This window comes from Galendromus occidentalis, unplaced genomic scaffold (assembly GCF_000255335.2).
Source record: "Galendromus occidentalis unplaced genomic scaffold, Mocc_1.1 scf7180000077488, whole genome shotgun sequence".
Classification (NCBI taxonomy): Eukaryota; Metazoa; Arthropoda; class Arachnida; order Mesostigmata; family Phytoseiidae; genus Galendromus; species Galendromus occidentalis.
Window position 1 is genome coordinate 815,225 of NW_003805476.1, and position 16,461 is coordinate 831,685.

General features: G+C 50.9%; 2 protein-coding genes across 2 annotated transcripts; both read right to left on the reverse strand.

The window, feature by feature from the left end:
- Positions 1-7,929: 7,929 nt before the first annotated feature.
- LOC100901503 (rab-like protein 2A) lies at positions 7,930-10,900 on the reverse strand (the record flags this gene model as incomplete). The annotated part of the gene is made up of 7 exons (XM_029112279.1): positions 10,794-10,900; positions 10,564-10,593; positions 10,364-10,443; positions 9,692-9,771; positions 9,496-9,607; positions 8,456-8,637; positions 7,930-7,956 (listed from the first exon to the last, which is right to left on the reverse strand). Coding segments are annotated over exons 1-7 (618 nt in total), but the record flags the coding sequence as incomplete, so codon positions are not given.
- A 1,795-nt stretch (positions 10,901-12,695) lies between these two features.
- On the reverse strand, positions 12,696-15,245 carry LOC100899085 (phospholipase D3). The gene is made up of 4 exons (XM_003746052.2): positions 15,062-15,245; positions 14,642-14,879; positions 13,685-13,962; positions 12,696-13,524 (listed from the first exon to the last, which is right to left on the reverse strand). Exons 2-4 carry the CDS (start codon positions 14,877-14,879, stop codon positions 12,772-12,774), a joined length of 1,269 nt encoding a protein of 422 aa, XP_003746100.1. The 5' UTR covers positions 15,062-15,245; the 3' UTR covers positions 12,696-12,771.
- Positions 15,246-16,461: the final 1,216 nt, after the last annotated feature.

Consider the following 16,461-nt stretch of genomic DNA (forward strand, 5'->3'; position numbering starts at 1 on the left):
ACAGTGGACGCGCACGCGCAGGCAGACTGCCCATGAAAATTCTGTGGGTCCGAAGGCCTTCCCCGGTAAGGCCAACCGAACACAAGCCGCACTCACTCGCGCAATCTCACACTGAAGACGTTGTAATTCACGTTCAGTACCGTGTAGGTACTTGAAGATAGCCGAAATCGACTGTCTTCGATTTTTTTCTTGCCGGTATCGAGCTGAGACGGCTGGCTGATACTCAGACGATCGACCCAGCAGGCAGTTTGCTTCAGCAGTGACTGATGAGAAAAAAACGTATTGCGCAAAATGAAGCGAATGTCAAACAGCGAGGACTGAATAGGAAATTGGAATAGGGGAGCGAAGTGGAAATGAGGCGAAGGAAGTTTGAAGGCTCGAAAAAAGTGACCGTCCTTCTGTCGAGTCCGACCCCAGTGTTGAGGCTTTCGGTAGTGATAATGATGACTTGCATATCTCGACGCATTCGAATTCAATCTTCTGAGGCGCTGTCTTTAGAGTGAATTATTCTGCTCTGACAGGCGTCAGAACGGGATTGCCCCGCATGAGTGTCGGCATTGAAAACCACTCGGCGAGGCGATAACTTGAACAGTAGGATTGCCCTGGCAGATGTGTGATACCGCTCAACATCTGACTCGCAGGGTGTCGAGAGGATTATCATCGCTCGAACACAATCGAAGCTTCCTGGATGTCGAGAACCCGAGCGTAATCCGTGCCATGACGTTTCCAAATGTGATGTCCTTCCACTACGTGTGAATTAGAGGATTATAGTTCAGCGAAGCTTTAGTTTTCACTCCGCGACTTTCGGCGCCGCAGTTGACAAGCTTGTCTTGTCTGGAATCGTTTATCGAACCAATCCCGAGACGTCGCGTCGCCCGTAAAGCAAACGATGAACCTTGATATTGAGCTGAAGGTGAAGATTACGGATTCTGTAACCAGATGATGTTTTGTTCCTCGAACGGTTGAGCGAGTGTTTTTTTTGCTTGAAGAAAAATAATCCGCCACGACTCTAGAATTGAAAACGGAGGCTCCCGAGGAAACGGGATGCACGAACCGAAGAATGCTCATTTCGCATTTGATTCGCTTTTAATTTATTTTCAAACAATCCGTTCAATTCGATGAGGAAAGCTATAAACCCGAACCCGATCCGAGGAATCAGAGTCGAGCCGAGGTTCTTCAGGGAATAATCGTGAATGATTTCGGGAAACCCAGGGAGCGAGAGGAAACTTCAGCTGGAAACAGCTTCCTTGTTGTTCCGAAGGCTGACGATGCTGTAATGTCATTTCATCGTTGTGTCGAGGAATTCTAAACGAAACCGTTCCCTGGATAGGCCCGCCCGCTCCTTCACGAGCGTTCGCTTTGTCGGGGACTCGCAGCCGTTTTTTACCTTCCTCTCCTACGATTTCATTTTACGTATCAACTCCGCGAATGTCACAGCGTGGCCTACAAAACAAACTGATTGTGTGTAGCGTGAGAACTTCGTTGAGAAAAAAGCGGGCGTCAAGAAAATATGAAACCTTGCCCGGACGGCGGCGGACTTTGAGCCAAACGACGGTGAACGCTGCTCAGACAAGACGGCACGCTGGCCAACCTGGAGGCTAGCGAGCAAGTCGAGCGAAAAACCAGTCTGCCATCGAGCGGTCGACAGACCAACACTGAGAGTGAGTAAAGCCAATTCTCGGATAACGAGACGACCCCGACGCTCGAGCCACGGTCAGGGTCGTTTGCGCCGAACCGCTCAATCCGCCGGTTCACGGATAAATGGACAGCGGGCGAACGAGCGGGCGGGCAGGCTGGCTGGCTGGCGGGCGCTGTCAGAGCGACAGCCACTCGACGGAACGGGCAGGAAAAGCCAAACGAAAAAGCGATCACTCGCGGCGAAAGTGAAATTCTCTTCGGCGGAAATCGCTGAGAACTTTTCCTTTCGTAAAATCGGAGCACCTGCGCAGAGTTCTCCGTAGCCAGTGGCGCACAGGGGGAGCTGAGCCTTTATCGATTCGGTAAGTTGATACGTTCGATTCGAATATCCGGGTCGACGGTAATTTGATAGAAGGCCTTACGACTATAATGAGGCGAGAAGTCCCAAGCGTCCACGGAGCCGCGATAATTAATAACCCAAGAATGAGGTACATGTGCGTGTTTGAGTTTCGTATGTACCTCCCATTGTGGCAGCGCCGAAAATAAGTAAAGTACGAAGTTTTTGGAAATACGCACATTTAGAGTCTGCCGAAGGTCTCGGTGGAAGCGGCGGAGAAAAAAATATGCAGAGAAGTGTCGGGTTGTCTCTTCGGGGGAGTATTACGCGTTCACTGAATTCGTTTTCGGAAGCGACATTCAAAATGTTCAGGCGGAAGGAAGACTCCAATCAGACTTGCGGAATAGGTCGAACGGATTGAATCACCGGATGACTTGTCTTTCCATCTATCACCGATTCTCGAAAGTATTGATTGCAGTCCTGATAGGGGAAGCAATCGATGATTCTCTGAACTGCCTCGATGAGGCTGGAGCTCTAAGTCTGTCCTCACCAGAAGAAGTTCTGGGACTCGCCGTCAGCTTGGTGCTGTGGGAACCCTACACTTGAAAGATCTCTAGGGAAGCTTTGTGCTGAACTTTTTGGGATGATTCCGAGAAAACTTTCGTCCTATGATTCAGGGGAAGTACCTGAATCATTTCCATTCCGACGCGAATAATCGTTCCGAGTGAAATGTTGACCTGATTCCGATGGCGAGCGGCTGTGGTTGTACGAAAGGATCGTGACGTTTCGAGTAACTTGGAATAAAAGAAAAAAAATGTGACCACGGTGGACATTCCGTTATTTTTCCAAGTATTTTTCTCCGTTCCCAAGCGGTCTCGACTGAGCTCACCGCGTCACACATGGTCGAAATGGAGACCGCGTGCACCGCAACGTCTTGGCCCATGACCCGCGGTCTCCTTACAAAACTTTTGTAGAAGGAGAAGTCGTAGATCAAGCGGAATACAGCACCATATACCCGAGTATGGGTATGGATGAACGAATATCGGAATCGTAATGGGTCCCCTCGGGGATAGAAGCGTTCTCCGTTCGCAGCACGAGGTTGAGGACCTCATAGGCCGCCCCGGTAGTTTTCCCCGACCTCTCGGAACGATTGCTATCCTTCATCGCTGGATTATTCCAACACTGTCGATAGCGCTCTAGGCATCGTGGGATCCGCCTTGATTGATTCATGCTACGAATCCACGAGCTTCCGGATGGAATCGACAGGGTTCCCATCGAGAGCGATCAGTATCCTGGAGTAGAACTCCGTTGCGACACGAAGAGCCTCGAGATGATATTTTCGAGTTCCGGTTCTCGGGGCTATTCCCCTTCTGTATTTTCCACGTTCCGCGAGTCTTAAGATACGTGATATGGGTCTGAGACCTGGGAGCCGAGACCCTCGCACTCACCGGAACTTTATAGTACGAAGAACTTTCCTGGAGAAACAATCAAAATTTGCACAACAACGATACTTCCCCCATCATCCTGACTTTCATTACCGCCCTATGATCGCGAGCTCGCCGATTCCGGACGCTAGATCTCCGACATTGAGAAGTATACGCAAATCTACCGGGAGAAACGGAATCAAAAGTCATCGCATCCAGGCTCGTCGCTCGGCCTCCGCGAGATCATGATTGACCTCGGGGCTGTCCACCGCAATCTCCGATGCAGGATGCTCAAGCATCATGTTAGATCCACTCGGCAGATAAACGTTGGCGTCGTGAGGTCAACGCTCACCGTCGTCCTCGTGGATTGAATCGTACGAAAGTCGTTCGAGAATGGAACCATAGGAACACCTCTTGAAAAGCCGTGAGACTTTTGCGCCGGAACATTCTCCCGAACCATTGACGTCCGGAATACCTGCAACTTCATCCGCCACGACGCGACGCCGACGTCTCGCCATCTCTATCTGAGCGACGAGCATGAACCCGTTTTGGAATTTCGCCGAGAAAATATCGCGAGTGATCAACAATTAAATCGCCGCCAGATTAAAAAAGAGAGGTGTATGTTCAGTCATTGGCGAGCATTCTGGCCGCACGCAACTCAATTTCACGAAAGTAACCCTTCAGTTGGCAGCCCCCATCGCCGACGCGACCGCATATGATTCTTTTTAGCGATATCTCATTCCCGAGTAGCTGTTGTTGTGTTTGTTGTCGGTGATACTCCGGCTCGCTGCTGTTGGCCGGTGAGCCAGCTCGAAGCGGCGGCAGCACGCCGTCCAGGAGGGATTCCTTTCTCCAGCAGTGAAATCTAGGCGCGCGGCGGCACCGGCGGCAGCAGAATCAGCGGTGGCGTCGACGCGAAGAACGACGCGACCGCTCTGAACACTGTGAAGAGTCTCCCTCCCACAGACGTCAAACGGACCGCGACTTCGTCAAGGCCAACGATTTGAATAAGAAACACAACAAGAAAACTTACTTCCCGCAGCTCTCCCGCTCACTGGTTTAAGCTGTTCTTGTTGTCGATGTTGTTGGTGCCACAGAAGTCGTTAAAGCACACGCGCTTAGACTCGACTTGAGACAGCAGCGAACTTCACTGAAGGAAAGTTTCGGATTTTCGCACTATTCGAAAAATCCGAGGATCTTCATACACCGTGGCGTACGTCGCCGTCTCCGACGGTAAGGCGGAACGACGACGATTCGTGGAAGCTTGGTCGGATCTAGCTTTCAATTCGCTAGATTCGTCCAGAACATATATAACTAAGCTGAACCCCAACGACTAAGCCCAACGACGACGGTATATTCACCGAAAGTCATTTTCCTCAACTGGTACCGCTCTCGGTAGCGTAGATCTAGCCGGAACGATACTCGGAATCCATGGGACGTATATCCAGACCGAAACCGTATCACGTCCAGGCCGTCGATGAGTCTTCCAGAAAGACGATAATCTAGAAAGAACTCTGAGCTATTTTTCCGGTTCAAATCTGTAGTCGAATGAATGAACTAGGAAGACCTTCTGGTTCCATCCTCTCGAGTCTCATCGCTGAGGAGCGGAGAATTTTTTTTGGAATTGACGAGAAGGAAGAGAATTATTAGGATTATCCATTAGATTTCGAATGGAGGATCGTCCTTCTGTGGCCGTCGTGGCTTCCCAGTAGGATTTCGAAAGGCTCGCGGATAACCAAACATCGGCACATCGCCGGAACTTCTATTTAATCGAAATGAATCCACCGCCTCCAGTCTTCCTCGGACCGCTCAGCCCATGACTGGCCGTAGAGACGTGCTGGAACACAGAGGTACATGAAAACAAATCTGTTGCCATATTCTTATCTAGCAACATCCTCTGTGCCCCGGCTCGGATGATTGCCATGCGTCCGTCCGACTTGCATCCCATCAGCATTCGACTGCTGATTCCTCTCAGTGCCTTCCACGAGCAATCCCTCGCAAGCGAATAGGAGACGTCATCCGTGCCCAGAAACTCCGTGCCCAGAAACTCCGTGCGATGGAGAGGTCATGGAACAGACCTCTTACCTACGGAGAGGATTCCCACGCTGAATCGTTTTCGTTCTTGGCGGGTGTCATGGATTCGAATGCGTGATAACATGCAGATTCGTGGAATGCTCGAGAATTTCTCTTGGTTCCTGTTCGCTCAGGCCCCTGCCCTAATCGAATATTTCCGATGTCCGTCTGACGATCTCTTTCAGGTAGCAACGGCCATAGCGGCTGCATCAGCGGCGGCATAGTTCTTTCCACGTGAGCGTCGTAACCTTGACTCGAAACGATGAGGCCCCGCTTAAACTGCGAAAGCGAAATCTAGAAGAACAGCAGGCCCCATATGAGGGCCCCCTGTGGCACCGTGCCCCAAAGAGCTGAGATGAAAGAGCTCGGCAGTTCCACCAGACGACCGCCCAACGCCACGAAAATCTTGACAGAGGAGGAAAACACCGCGACGACGACGACGTCGACAACGCCATAGATGCCCATGGCGACGCTGACGATCAGAAAAAGAAGTGCACCAACACTTAAATGAGGTCTCGCAGAGGAAAGGGGTGATAGGTAGGTCTAGCTCTGTAGAGCGATTCAGGAATAAAACTGGGCCCGACCGGCGGGGGCCTCTTCCGCCTCTCTTCCGTCCGACCGGCCGTGAGTCGAGTCCGTGGGCAACCAGGCGAGCGGGTGAGGCGAGGAAGTGAATCCCGTCTTGATAATCGTCCCAGTGGACTTCGGGCGGGGAGCCACCTGGTCCATTCGAGCGAAGCTCAAGTTCGAAAGTTTCGAGGGAAAAGTCGACTGCCCTCATCAGAAAGCAGAATTGGACGCTCGGCCAGTGCAGATACTCAATGCTTGAGCACCCTTACAAGCTTCCGAATTTAAGTCCGAGATAAATTCTATGTTTCTGTATTGAGCGAAGATGAATCAAGAGTCCTGAAACGAGGAATCAGAAGGCGTGGCTCCAAGCTCATGGGATCCCTCAATGGCGCCAAATCCTACTCTACGCTCCCTGCCTCTCTGTCTTAAAGCGAACACCAGCGCTCCCGGAGGAGCTTCCCAACTTCGTGCTTCTGGAATACGATCGGCAGGGCAAACAAATTATTAAATGCCTCGTGAGACTCCTTATTTCCATTTAAAGCTGGCCAGAAGTGTACCACTCGCCGTACCAAAACAATAGGACTAAATACTCGTGCTCCTCTGTTCTGTCAACGAGGGAGCGGAGTGAAGCGACAAACGATTGTTACAACACACCGTATGTAATGACAACAATGGTCCGCGATCATGCTCAAATGATCCCGCGGTCACAGCAGCCCATCCACTGACAGTCCCTGCCTTGCCAAGGACACGAACGTCACCGCAGCTTGCGAGAGAGGTGGCACCGGCGGCGGCGGCATAGTCCCCTGTTGCTGTCGTTTACTGTGAGCGAGTGACTGGAAAAAACGCGCACACACACACATACATAAACATCGAGCATCCAACAACCGGATGGCATCCGTCCAAAGCGTGGAATAGAGACTTGGCTTTGATGCTTTTGAAGTTTCGTTCCAAAGCAGGGGAACTGCCAAAATATCGACTCTGGCCATGACTCGAACATCCTTGCTGAAGATCTTCGACCAAAATCAGTTGTTGCTTCGATTCGATTATTTGTGGACTTCGCCAAGCTGAAGCGAAATCTTCCATCCCGATTGGCTCAGCCGGAACCCAACTATACATTGCAATAGCTCTAAAGGTTTCAGGTAGCCGAAATAGGTCGACTGTCGTCAACGACGTGATGCTTCATCCCATCACAAGTCTCCCGAGGTTCCACTCCCTGAAAACCGCAGAATGAGCCGGAAACGGAACAGGTTTCGTCGATCGATGAAGAGCCTTTCTGCCGGATCAGCTTCACTTGGAGAATCCTCCTCGCTTGCAATACTCGTGACAGATGTTGGAAGATATAATCGCGGGACTGACCAGCCTCAACAGATGGTTAGCGTCAGCGCTTTCGGGTTGAAAATTGAAAGCGCTGCTCCCTATTTTCTTCCCGGACCATGTTTTTTGCGTCATATGAAGATCGATTCGGTCTCACATGAATTCTACGCTGTCTCGAAGGAGAAATCTCGGCATCATCGATGAATTTGTTTATCGATCGAATGTTCGGCATGACTCCGACATTGGTCCTTTCCTCCAACAGGTATGTCGAACAGAATGCCCCCCGGCCCCCCGGCCCCCAAGCTACCGCATGACCGGGAGTAAGTGCAAAATCAGCGAATTTCCCACACAGAACACTTCTTTATTGATGTATACAAATTGGTCCAAAGTTAAGCCGCTGAAGAGGAGCTCCGATTCCGTGACAGCGCATTCCAGAATGCGATGCATCCAAAGTTATATCGGCGGCTATCGATGAAAAAAAAGAAGACTAACGGAAAATCTCATTTAAAACCTTGTGACTATTCAAGGAATCGCTCCCCTTGCTGAGTTTCCTCCTTTTCACTTGGAATCTCTCTCGTCCTCGTCGTCGCTCGCCATAGCCTGTGGAAGGACAAGCTCTCAGAGTCTCCATGGAAGCTCTCCTCTTGGAAACATAAGAGGATGGCCGAATCCCTAGAATATGCCAATCCCATGGAATTCCGAATCGGGAGTCTGTCGGGATTGACAATAATTGCATCCTTCATTCCGGCGATATCAGTGGATGGTGCATCGTAAAATCATGCGGTCTCGTCTCAGCATCGAGCCCCTATACGTCGCGCACTTCAACATGAGAGCAACATTTGTGAGCGGAGGACATCCGTTTCGAACAACCCGTATAATTTTTGGAGAGCGACCTTGACGATCATTGGGGCGACCTTCCGATTCTCCCATGAATTCACGAATGCGATCTTGAGACGCAGTATACAGAATAGTCTGACCGATCGAGCTAGTCGTGCAATACACGGAGTGTAGGAGGATCTATCCGCTACGACTGCTACCCGGAGTTTTCTCTACTATCTTCCGCCCGACCAGGGAATCTAACGACGCTGGTAGCACCTACCTGCAGCTCTTCGAGGATGTTATCGACAAAGTCAGTGGGATTCTTCTTGTACTGCAAGGCAGCTCTGATCGCCTCATTGAACAGTTTCACCACATTCGTTCCGTCAGAGGCCGAAACGTAGAATATCGGCATATTGTGTTTGAGAGGGAAACTGAACGACTTTTTCGTGACATCGTAGTCAGCTGGAACGCAAAGTCCATCGTTCAAGGTCGGAGTAGATAAGCAGCTCCTTGGAAATCTAACGAATCAGATAAACAGACACCGGAACTGGGGAGAAAGCGATCGATATTCCGAAAGGGAACTACGGTCGACTGAATGTCTCATTCCCGGACGCTCAGCATGACTTTCATTACATTATTATCGACAATCATCGCGAGTTCACATCTTTGAGATCCTTCATGTTCCCAAGGGTGGATCTATGTACGTATCCCGTCGAGGTCGCTGATGGCTAGAACCACGTATCTGGGTAAGAGTCCGAACATGTCATAACAAATGCCACGATGACGTATTGCATGGAGACCGGTGGCTAGACTGACCTCCAAGAGCTATGGAGCGAAAATATCAGCAGTGAACTGGAATCTCATTAGGATAGGCGACGCGGTGCATTGGATGCCCCCTTCCAGTCAGACTTGCATCACCACCGCATTGACGTATTTACGGACACCGGCATTTCGCGGAATCAACGCTCCAGTGCCGGTTTCGAGTCCGACCTTGATATACTTACAATGTATTCGAGTTCACCTCATGAATGTCAGCGAACGTCAGCGGACTGTATTCTGCGAGGGGGAGCGATCTCTGGCAAGCGGAGTTTGTGAATTCGATGACAGATGATCGTGAGCGAGGTCACCGAGGGGGCGTCGCTTGCGACCCACAATCTCAATTCTTATCATTTATCATGTACGATTCGAAGCTAGTGAAGGCGTCCGTATCGTCGAACTGACTCCTCTCGGCTCAGAGATCTGGAGAGTCTGAACAGAACACCACCGCATCCACCTCGGCACGGTCGAGTCAGGTTCCGCGTCAATAATGCAGTAACTCACCGTCGATTTTATTGGCCACGCATATGCAGGGGATGGTGGGTCTCTGTAGACGCAGCTCTTCGTACCATTTTTGTAGGTTTTTATACGTTATCTTGCGAGTGACGTCGAACACCTGTTTCGAGACCCGGCCGTCAGTAAGATGACTCCGTCGATGAGGGTGCTTCGCAGGGAAAAAAATCTTCGCCAAAAGACTCACCAGAACGCAGGCGTGCGCCTGATGGTAATATGAGGCGTGAAGTTTCTGGAACCGCTCCTGTCCGGCAGTGTCCCAGAAATCTGGAATCAGTGATGTATCTCAAGGTGCTCGTCTTCAGGTAGAACATGAGTAGAGCAGTGAATTATTCGCGGTCCCCGCCGAATTTCTTTGGAATGTTCTCTTGATCCCCCACGGACATACAATAGAAGCCGCAAAAGACCGCGAATTTCGCTATATCCCGCCGCCGAAAATTCACAGCCATAGACATTTTCTTCATGAGATCCTAACTTTGGCTTCTGGTTGGAAAGACCAGAGATTGCCTCCGGAGTCGCGCGAGTTCAAAGCTCAGAACATACAGGATAGAGCGTGGGAATGTTGGCGCATCGAATTCTCCACAATGTCCGTGACTCGCATCGAACTATCGTGATCGCTCTTTCTGGGGGCTGGACGCTGTTGCCCATTCTCGAACCCGGCCGTTGACGTTATCGCGGGGGGTGCTTATTCGGAATCATGTTTTTTTTCTCGCTACAAGAATGGTGGCGGAATCGAGGACACTGGACAGAACTCGGAACCTGGCCGCCATCGAGTCATCTGCGGAGCCTCGACTCGCCGGGACTGCCACAATACGGAATAAATTTCATCGCGAATCGATTCAGCCGATGATGAACTCACCCACAGCTACGTTGACTCCGTCCACAGTGGCCTTGTGTCTGAACAATGTGAGAGCGTACGTTGACAACTGATTCGATTTGCTGCGGATCCGGAAAGGAGATGTCAACGACTGGTACTTGCCGTTTCTCACCTTTTACTACTTGCTCGTTATCAGATCCGTTGAAATGACACGGATCCAATCGATCGTGTCTGAGACTCACTATTCGTCCAGGAGGAACCGTTCAACCAACCTGGAAGAGAGAGAGGACAATTCAGGAATGAAGGCAGATGAGATCATATGATTTTGTGCTCTGTAATATAACTCGCCCTTAAGGAACTAAGTCTAGGGCAACAAGTTTATGAGTTCACGCATTTCGAAGCCACCCTCCACGTCCGATAGACTTGCTTTGTAACGGACTTATCCCAAATTAGGTGAATTGGGCATACGCACTTTGATTTGCCGACGGCGCTATCGCCGAGGCATATGATTTTCACCCGATGAACGCCATCGCTGCCGACCTGATCGTAGTCCGACACGTCGTCGAATTGACCCTTCATACCGCTCGCCACGACGGAACCTCCGTTCCCTACCTGACGTCTCCGTGACCCTGGTCCTTGATCTGAAAATTAAAGTCACGGGAAAATATTCTAGGGAGTTGTATCAAGTGTACTCTGTCATAATCCACGGTGAGCCGGCCTTGGACGGAAGAGTTTGCCCTGGAAATTTCTCAATCCACGAGTGCCTCCTGCGTGAACCGTACCCGATTTTCGAGCCCAATCCTCTGAGCAATAAGTAGATTGAACGAGGGAGGAGAGAGCGGCACTGATGGTACACAGTTCTCATTCGAGTCGTCCCCCCACAAATGACATTTCGTCAGGCCGAACATCGCCGAGGCAAAAGTAATCCGTATTCATGCTGCTGACCACGATCCGGTCAGCGCGGCTCTTCGCGGTAATTTAGCCACGTCATTCGAAATTCACAAAATGAATCTCGTCGGCGGGCTGACACGTTGACCTGGATTCATACCTGACCAAACAAAACCACAAAACCATTCTCGGGTCTAGCGGGGATGACAGAGATATCAATTCGAAGTCACGGTGAGAACATTGAAGGAGCCTCAAGTCCGGAGTACTTGCTTTGGAAATCTTGGAAGGTCTCCGAGCAGCTCGAGTTGAGAGATTTATGCTATCGAGGCGCAGCGTTCGCGTGGATCGATCATTCCACTAAATCGCAGAAGGAAAAAGTCCGACCTTGCGGCTGAGGCAGCGCTGGCGCCTAAGCGGTCTCTAGCCGAGAGCGTAACGGATCGATTTTGGTCTGATTCTAGCCAAAACCGCGAACGCTGCCGGGATGCGCGGAAAATTTGGAGTCGGCGGCGAGATTCGAACGAGCACCGCGAGCTTCTCCGGAGCGCCGATCTAGTCAGCTAGAGTCGGTCCTCTGCGTCGGACGCGGACGTCAGAATAGAGATTCTCACATGGGGCAGAAGAAAACAAAGTGTGCTAAAAAAAATTGTCATTAAAGATCCTCCGGAGTAAGGATTCCGGAAACGTTAGCAAACGAAGTCCCGGTATGACCCAGAGCTGTTTCGGATTCCGCGAAGAGCACAAGAATAGGAAGTTTTCGTTTGGAGGAATGGAAGGCTTCGCTCACTCACTTGGTGGAGAAATTTCAGGAAAACTGCGCCATCAGTTCACGTTCATTTTGGTTCCGTCCAGCTGTGGGTGCACTCTGTTCGTGGCCAACTTCACGTATAGGAGACTTCGTCGTAGTCATGGCAACACGACTCTTTACACTGTCGTCATCTCTAGCGAACCCGCGATTTGAATCGCTTCGTGGTTTTCTCCGTCGTGGAGGGAACAATTTCCGAGTTTCTCTGGCCGTATCTGTCCCCATCAAATCATAGCTCTGCTGATGTAAGCATCCATCTCTCGAGCACGAGCAATCCCAGAACGAACGGTGGGGCTACGAACAGATAAGATGCTTCGGGAGGAGTCCCACGCTTGTTTGCCGAGACGGGAGCATTTTTCAGGAAGAGCCCCTCATTCGCTTCAGGATAAGGCGAGCCTGACCGCGCATTGAGCTATTTCCTCTCGCACTTGGCTGACGACGAAATGGAAATTCCGTGAGCCTCCCCGCGTTAACGCCAAGGACGGGGAAAATCGACAGAAATCGATCCGAACCCGCAGGGTCTAATCATGCATTAGTACAGAGCACTTCGTCGCCGAGCGGTCCGTTCCGGAATTCGCAAGAGTTTCAGGAGCCCCGACGACGCGAGGGAGCGGTTTGATTATTATTATTCAACCATGATGCCTAATGCATACGACTATAGGACCGCAGAAGTTCAAATGGAAGGGGAATGTTATGTTCCATGTCTTTATTTATGCTTCATACTCAATTATCGACTATGAACACCAACTCGATGAGATCAGCGACGATTTTCGTATATTCTGTGGGTGTACTGAGACTCCCAGTCCCTGAGGAAAATAGCTTTGAGCTGAAGAATGATCTGCCTATGGAAAACGTGGAGTCCGACACCAGCTGTGTTGACGAAATAGTCTCCTGACCAGTTCGAGGTTCCAATGAAGGCTTGTTGGTCCGTGACCAGATACTTATTATGATTGACGCGCGAGAAGGGAACTACTCTGTTGGGTGGGAGTTTGGGCACAACGAATTTGCGGGTCTGGATTTTAAAAGCGTGACCGAGCTCCCCGAGTGACGCGGCGAAGGCTCGGACCGATTCTCGCGTACTCTGCCATTCGCTAATCATAAGTCGAACCTCGACACCTCGTTCGATGGCGGCTCGTCTCAGAGCGGACTCTAAGGGCAACCACAGTTTCCCTTTCTGCGGGCCGCTGTACAGCATTTGAGGAATGAAGTCCATCACTGCCACGTAAACAAATTCATTAGCCGCGTCGATGGCGGCGACAATGGATTCTAAATCGTCAGCTCTCCCAGCCGGACTGAACGCAGGAGGGGAACTCGAAATGTACACCTGGGCAGCGGAAGAATTGAGGTTCACAGGCAATGGGGTTTTCGCGTTGAAATGTGTTTCCAAGCTGCTAGGCCACGAGTCCGGTAGGCGATTATTTTCTCCGAGCGTCCAGTAGACTTCGAAGACTTTCTTGAGATCGGCGGCCAGAGTCGGACAGTTGTGTATGACGGCCCCCAACTCCTTCACCTGCAATCGGGATCCTCGCTCATTGGAACGGGGACCAATGGAAGTTGGGAAAGGATTGCTCCGTCAATGGAGTTAAACCGTGAGTGTTCGATAGTTCCGTTATCTGTCGCTAGAAGAAACAGAAATACTGCACGCGTATTCTGATCTGCGTGAAATGTACCTGACTCAGAGCTCTGTAATCCATGTTGGCGCTCCCGATGTACACATGCATGTCATCGACAATCCAGAACTTCGTGTGAAGTACACCTGCGCCCAGAATCTTATCGAAATCCAATGTTCGCACTTCTGCGGCTCCGGCCTTCACGAAAAGCTCCGTGTCCTTAGCTGGATTGATCCTGCTGGGTTTGTTCTGAGCAATGCGGATCTTCATCTCCTTTTTCAAGCCGGTGTTCATGAGAGCCGAGAATACTTGCTCTCCCATCCAACTCGAGTTATCACCTGTGGGATCATGATCAGTCTTTAAGTCACCACAAAAAGTTCGACAGGAGATTATTGTCCCACTGGACCTTATTCTCCTCGATCAGACTAGGCAGCTCCGGAACAGGATGGACGAGCATTCGGGATCTTTACTCCTCGATCGTAGTGGAATGTCATGCGAAGGATATCCGCAAAATATTGCCGCTCCGTTCGAATGATCTGAGGATTCATCCCGTGAAATTCCCCATGGAAGCCAACTAAGCATCAATGGCCCGTCTCAAATACAAGTCCCCCCAGCCCCTTCCGGAAGCAAGCCCTTTTCCCCATACAAGCCTCCCGGGACCAGAGTATGCAAAGCGCAGCCGGTACAACGAGTGAGTTTTCGATCGCGTTGAGCGATTAAACCATGAAATTCCGAATTCCCGACGAACACCTTAATCGCTATCCCACATTAGTCGCTCATTGTTCGGCCGATGACATTCTCGCCGACGGGGGGGGGGGGATTTTCTCACATCGGCATTCCACAGTCGAAACTAGAATATTAGAAGCCCCTCTCCGAAGAAGCTCCGCTCCTATATAAGCCCTCCTCGAGAGGTTGTCGAAAAAAGTTGAAGCCCGGTGTTGTACCGGGGACTTTACGGTATGTAGAGTTCGGAATGCTCCGCCAATGCGCTCGATGAGCTTTCTCGCGGAATTTTACCTGGAGGAACATCTTCGTCGCGCAGTGTCCAGTAGAAACTCGCAATGTCGATGGACTTCTCGGCACCCAGAGTTAGATCCAACCAAACTTGATGAGTCTTCGGATGAAGAGGAGAGTCGGGAGGGAACTCCAGTCCCTCAGGCATGCTCTCGACAAAAGCGAACTCACAGCTGTCGATTGCACTTACAGCCACCACGGCGGCTGCGATCACGACGGCAACTGCAGTCGCTCCAAACATCTGCAGATGGGAGAGCGATAAAAAATCGGAATCAAAGTCATCGAGGAGAAGGCGCTAGCTAAAACGGGAAACGAATATCTCACGGTCTGGATTCTGATCGTGGAAACGACGACGGGACATATGGAGAATTGACTTTCATCATTATATTTCGCGTGGGATCCCTGAAGAGGCACAAGACTCACTTTTCGCTGAGGAATCAGTGCTCGGTTTCTCTTCAAGATTGTTTTAGAGGAGACGCGCCGAACGATTCTGTTCTCTCGTCAAGCGCGTCGTCAGCCTTTGACGGAGAGGTTCTCGAGGAAAGGAGAGAGGATAAGCTCGCAAGCGAGGAGCTATCAGGGAGGCATAGACTCCTTGAAACCTTTCTAGGGATCCACGATCGGCAGCGGAAATAGAGAGAACCACCCGGTTGTCCCAGTGGTAATCCTTTCGTGAATGAGGATGGCAAATACACCAAGCAGACGGTTGACAGAGAGAGCTTCACGCCCACCTCTGTGATGATAACGCTGAATGCGAGATTCTGAGATCAACTAGAGAGTATTCATGAATCTAGCCCGGCTGAGAGCGTCTCGCCTCAGCTTCCGTTTCCGGGTCACTCATCATTGTTCAAGTTTCTTGCCTTCCACCTCTCGACCGCCGCCGGAGCGCGGGACTCAATCCCGCACTTGAGCGGTCCCAGTCGACATCGATTCACCGCTCGATTCACGTACGGCCAGCCATTCTTGGAGCAAACCCTAAACTCGAGCCGGGGAGAGCCCCGCAGTCGGCGAAAGTAGCGTGGGTACCTCGGCACGACCGCAGCCTACGACAAAACTCCGACGGCCTACGTATCCTGGCACAAACTCAATCATACATCCGGTCTGAGATCCACGAAGAAAATTCACGTCTCTGGAACACTTCCCTCTACTAAGTCCTCTACGTGTCCTCCGAAACGCGGGTCGATGGAGATTTCGTGTGGTTTTATGAGCCTCGATCTTGATACTGAACATTCATCCGGAAAAAGTCAAGTTTCCTGTTCGCGAACGGACTTATCCGTCGACCTTTCCACCATCAGCTGTGCCAGGGTTTTGTGTATGCGCGCTTGTTCGATGGCAACATTCGAGACGAAAACATTCGAAACGTCTCAGTATAAGAATCCTGGTGTGCTTTCCTGAGCTCCTTCAATCATTCTCGCAATTCCACACGTGAGCTCCGGGACCTTGTGAGCGCCGTCTCGAGCTTCGGCGGGACAAGTCGCAAGAGAGAATTGCAAAAAGCTACCTGAATGAGACTCGGTACGTGGAGATTCCGAAGCTCTACTTATTTGTCGAGGGACCTCGGAGTGGTCCACCATTCCAGGAGATTTCTGCGAGTATTCCTGTCAGGAAGTCATGTTAAGGAAATTCCCCGACCGCAGGAGCGTACTGACGATTCCAATGGAATTCATACGGAGTCTGCAGCGAGTGTTCCTCTTCTTCCTGCCCTCTTGGATGAGCGAAAAATTGATCGAGCAATCGATGGATCCTGGCTGTGAGGATAAGACAGCGTTTTTCGATGATTCAGCGTCACGTTCAGATTTGTCGGTGGGAACTCCCGAAACTCC

Coding starts and splice junctions, on each gene's coding strand:
- LOC100899085 (XM_003746052.2), bottom strand. CDS start 14,879: ATGTTTGGAGCGACTGCAGTTGCCGTCGTGATCGCAGCCGCCGTGGTG. Junction 13,963..14,641: donor CGACGAAGATGTTCCTCCAG/GTAAAATTCCGC, acceptor ATGATCCCACAG/GTGATAACTCGAGTTGGATG. Junction 13,525..13,684: donor ATTACAGAGCTCTGAGTCAG/GTACATTTCACG, acceptor TCCCGATTGCAG/GTGAAGGAGTTGGGGGCCGT.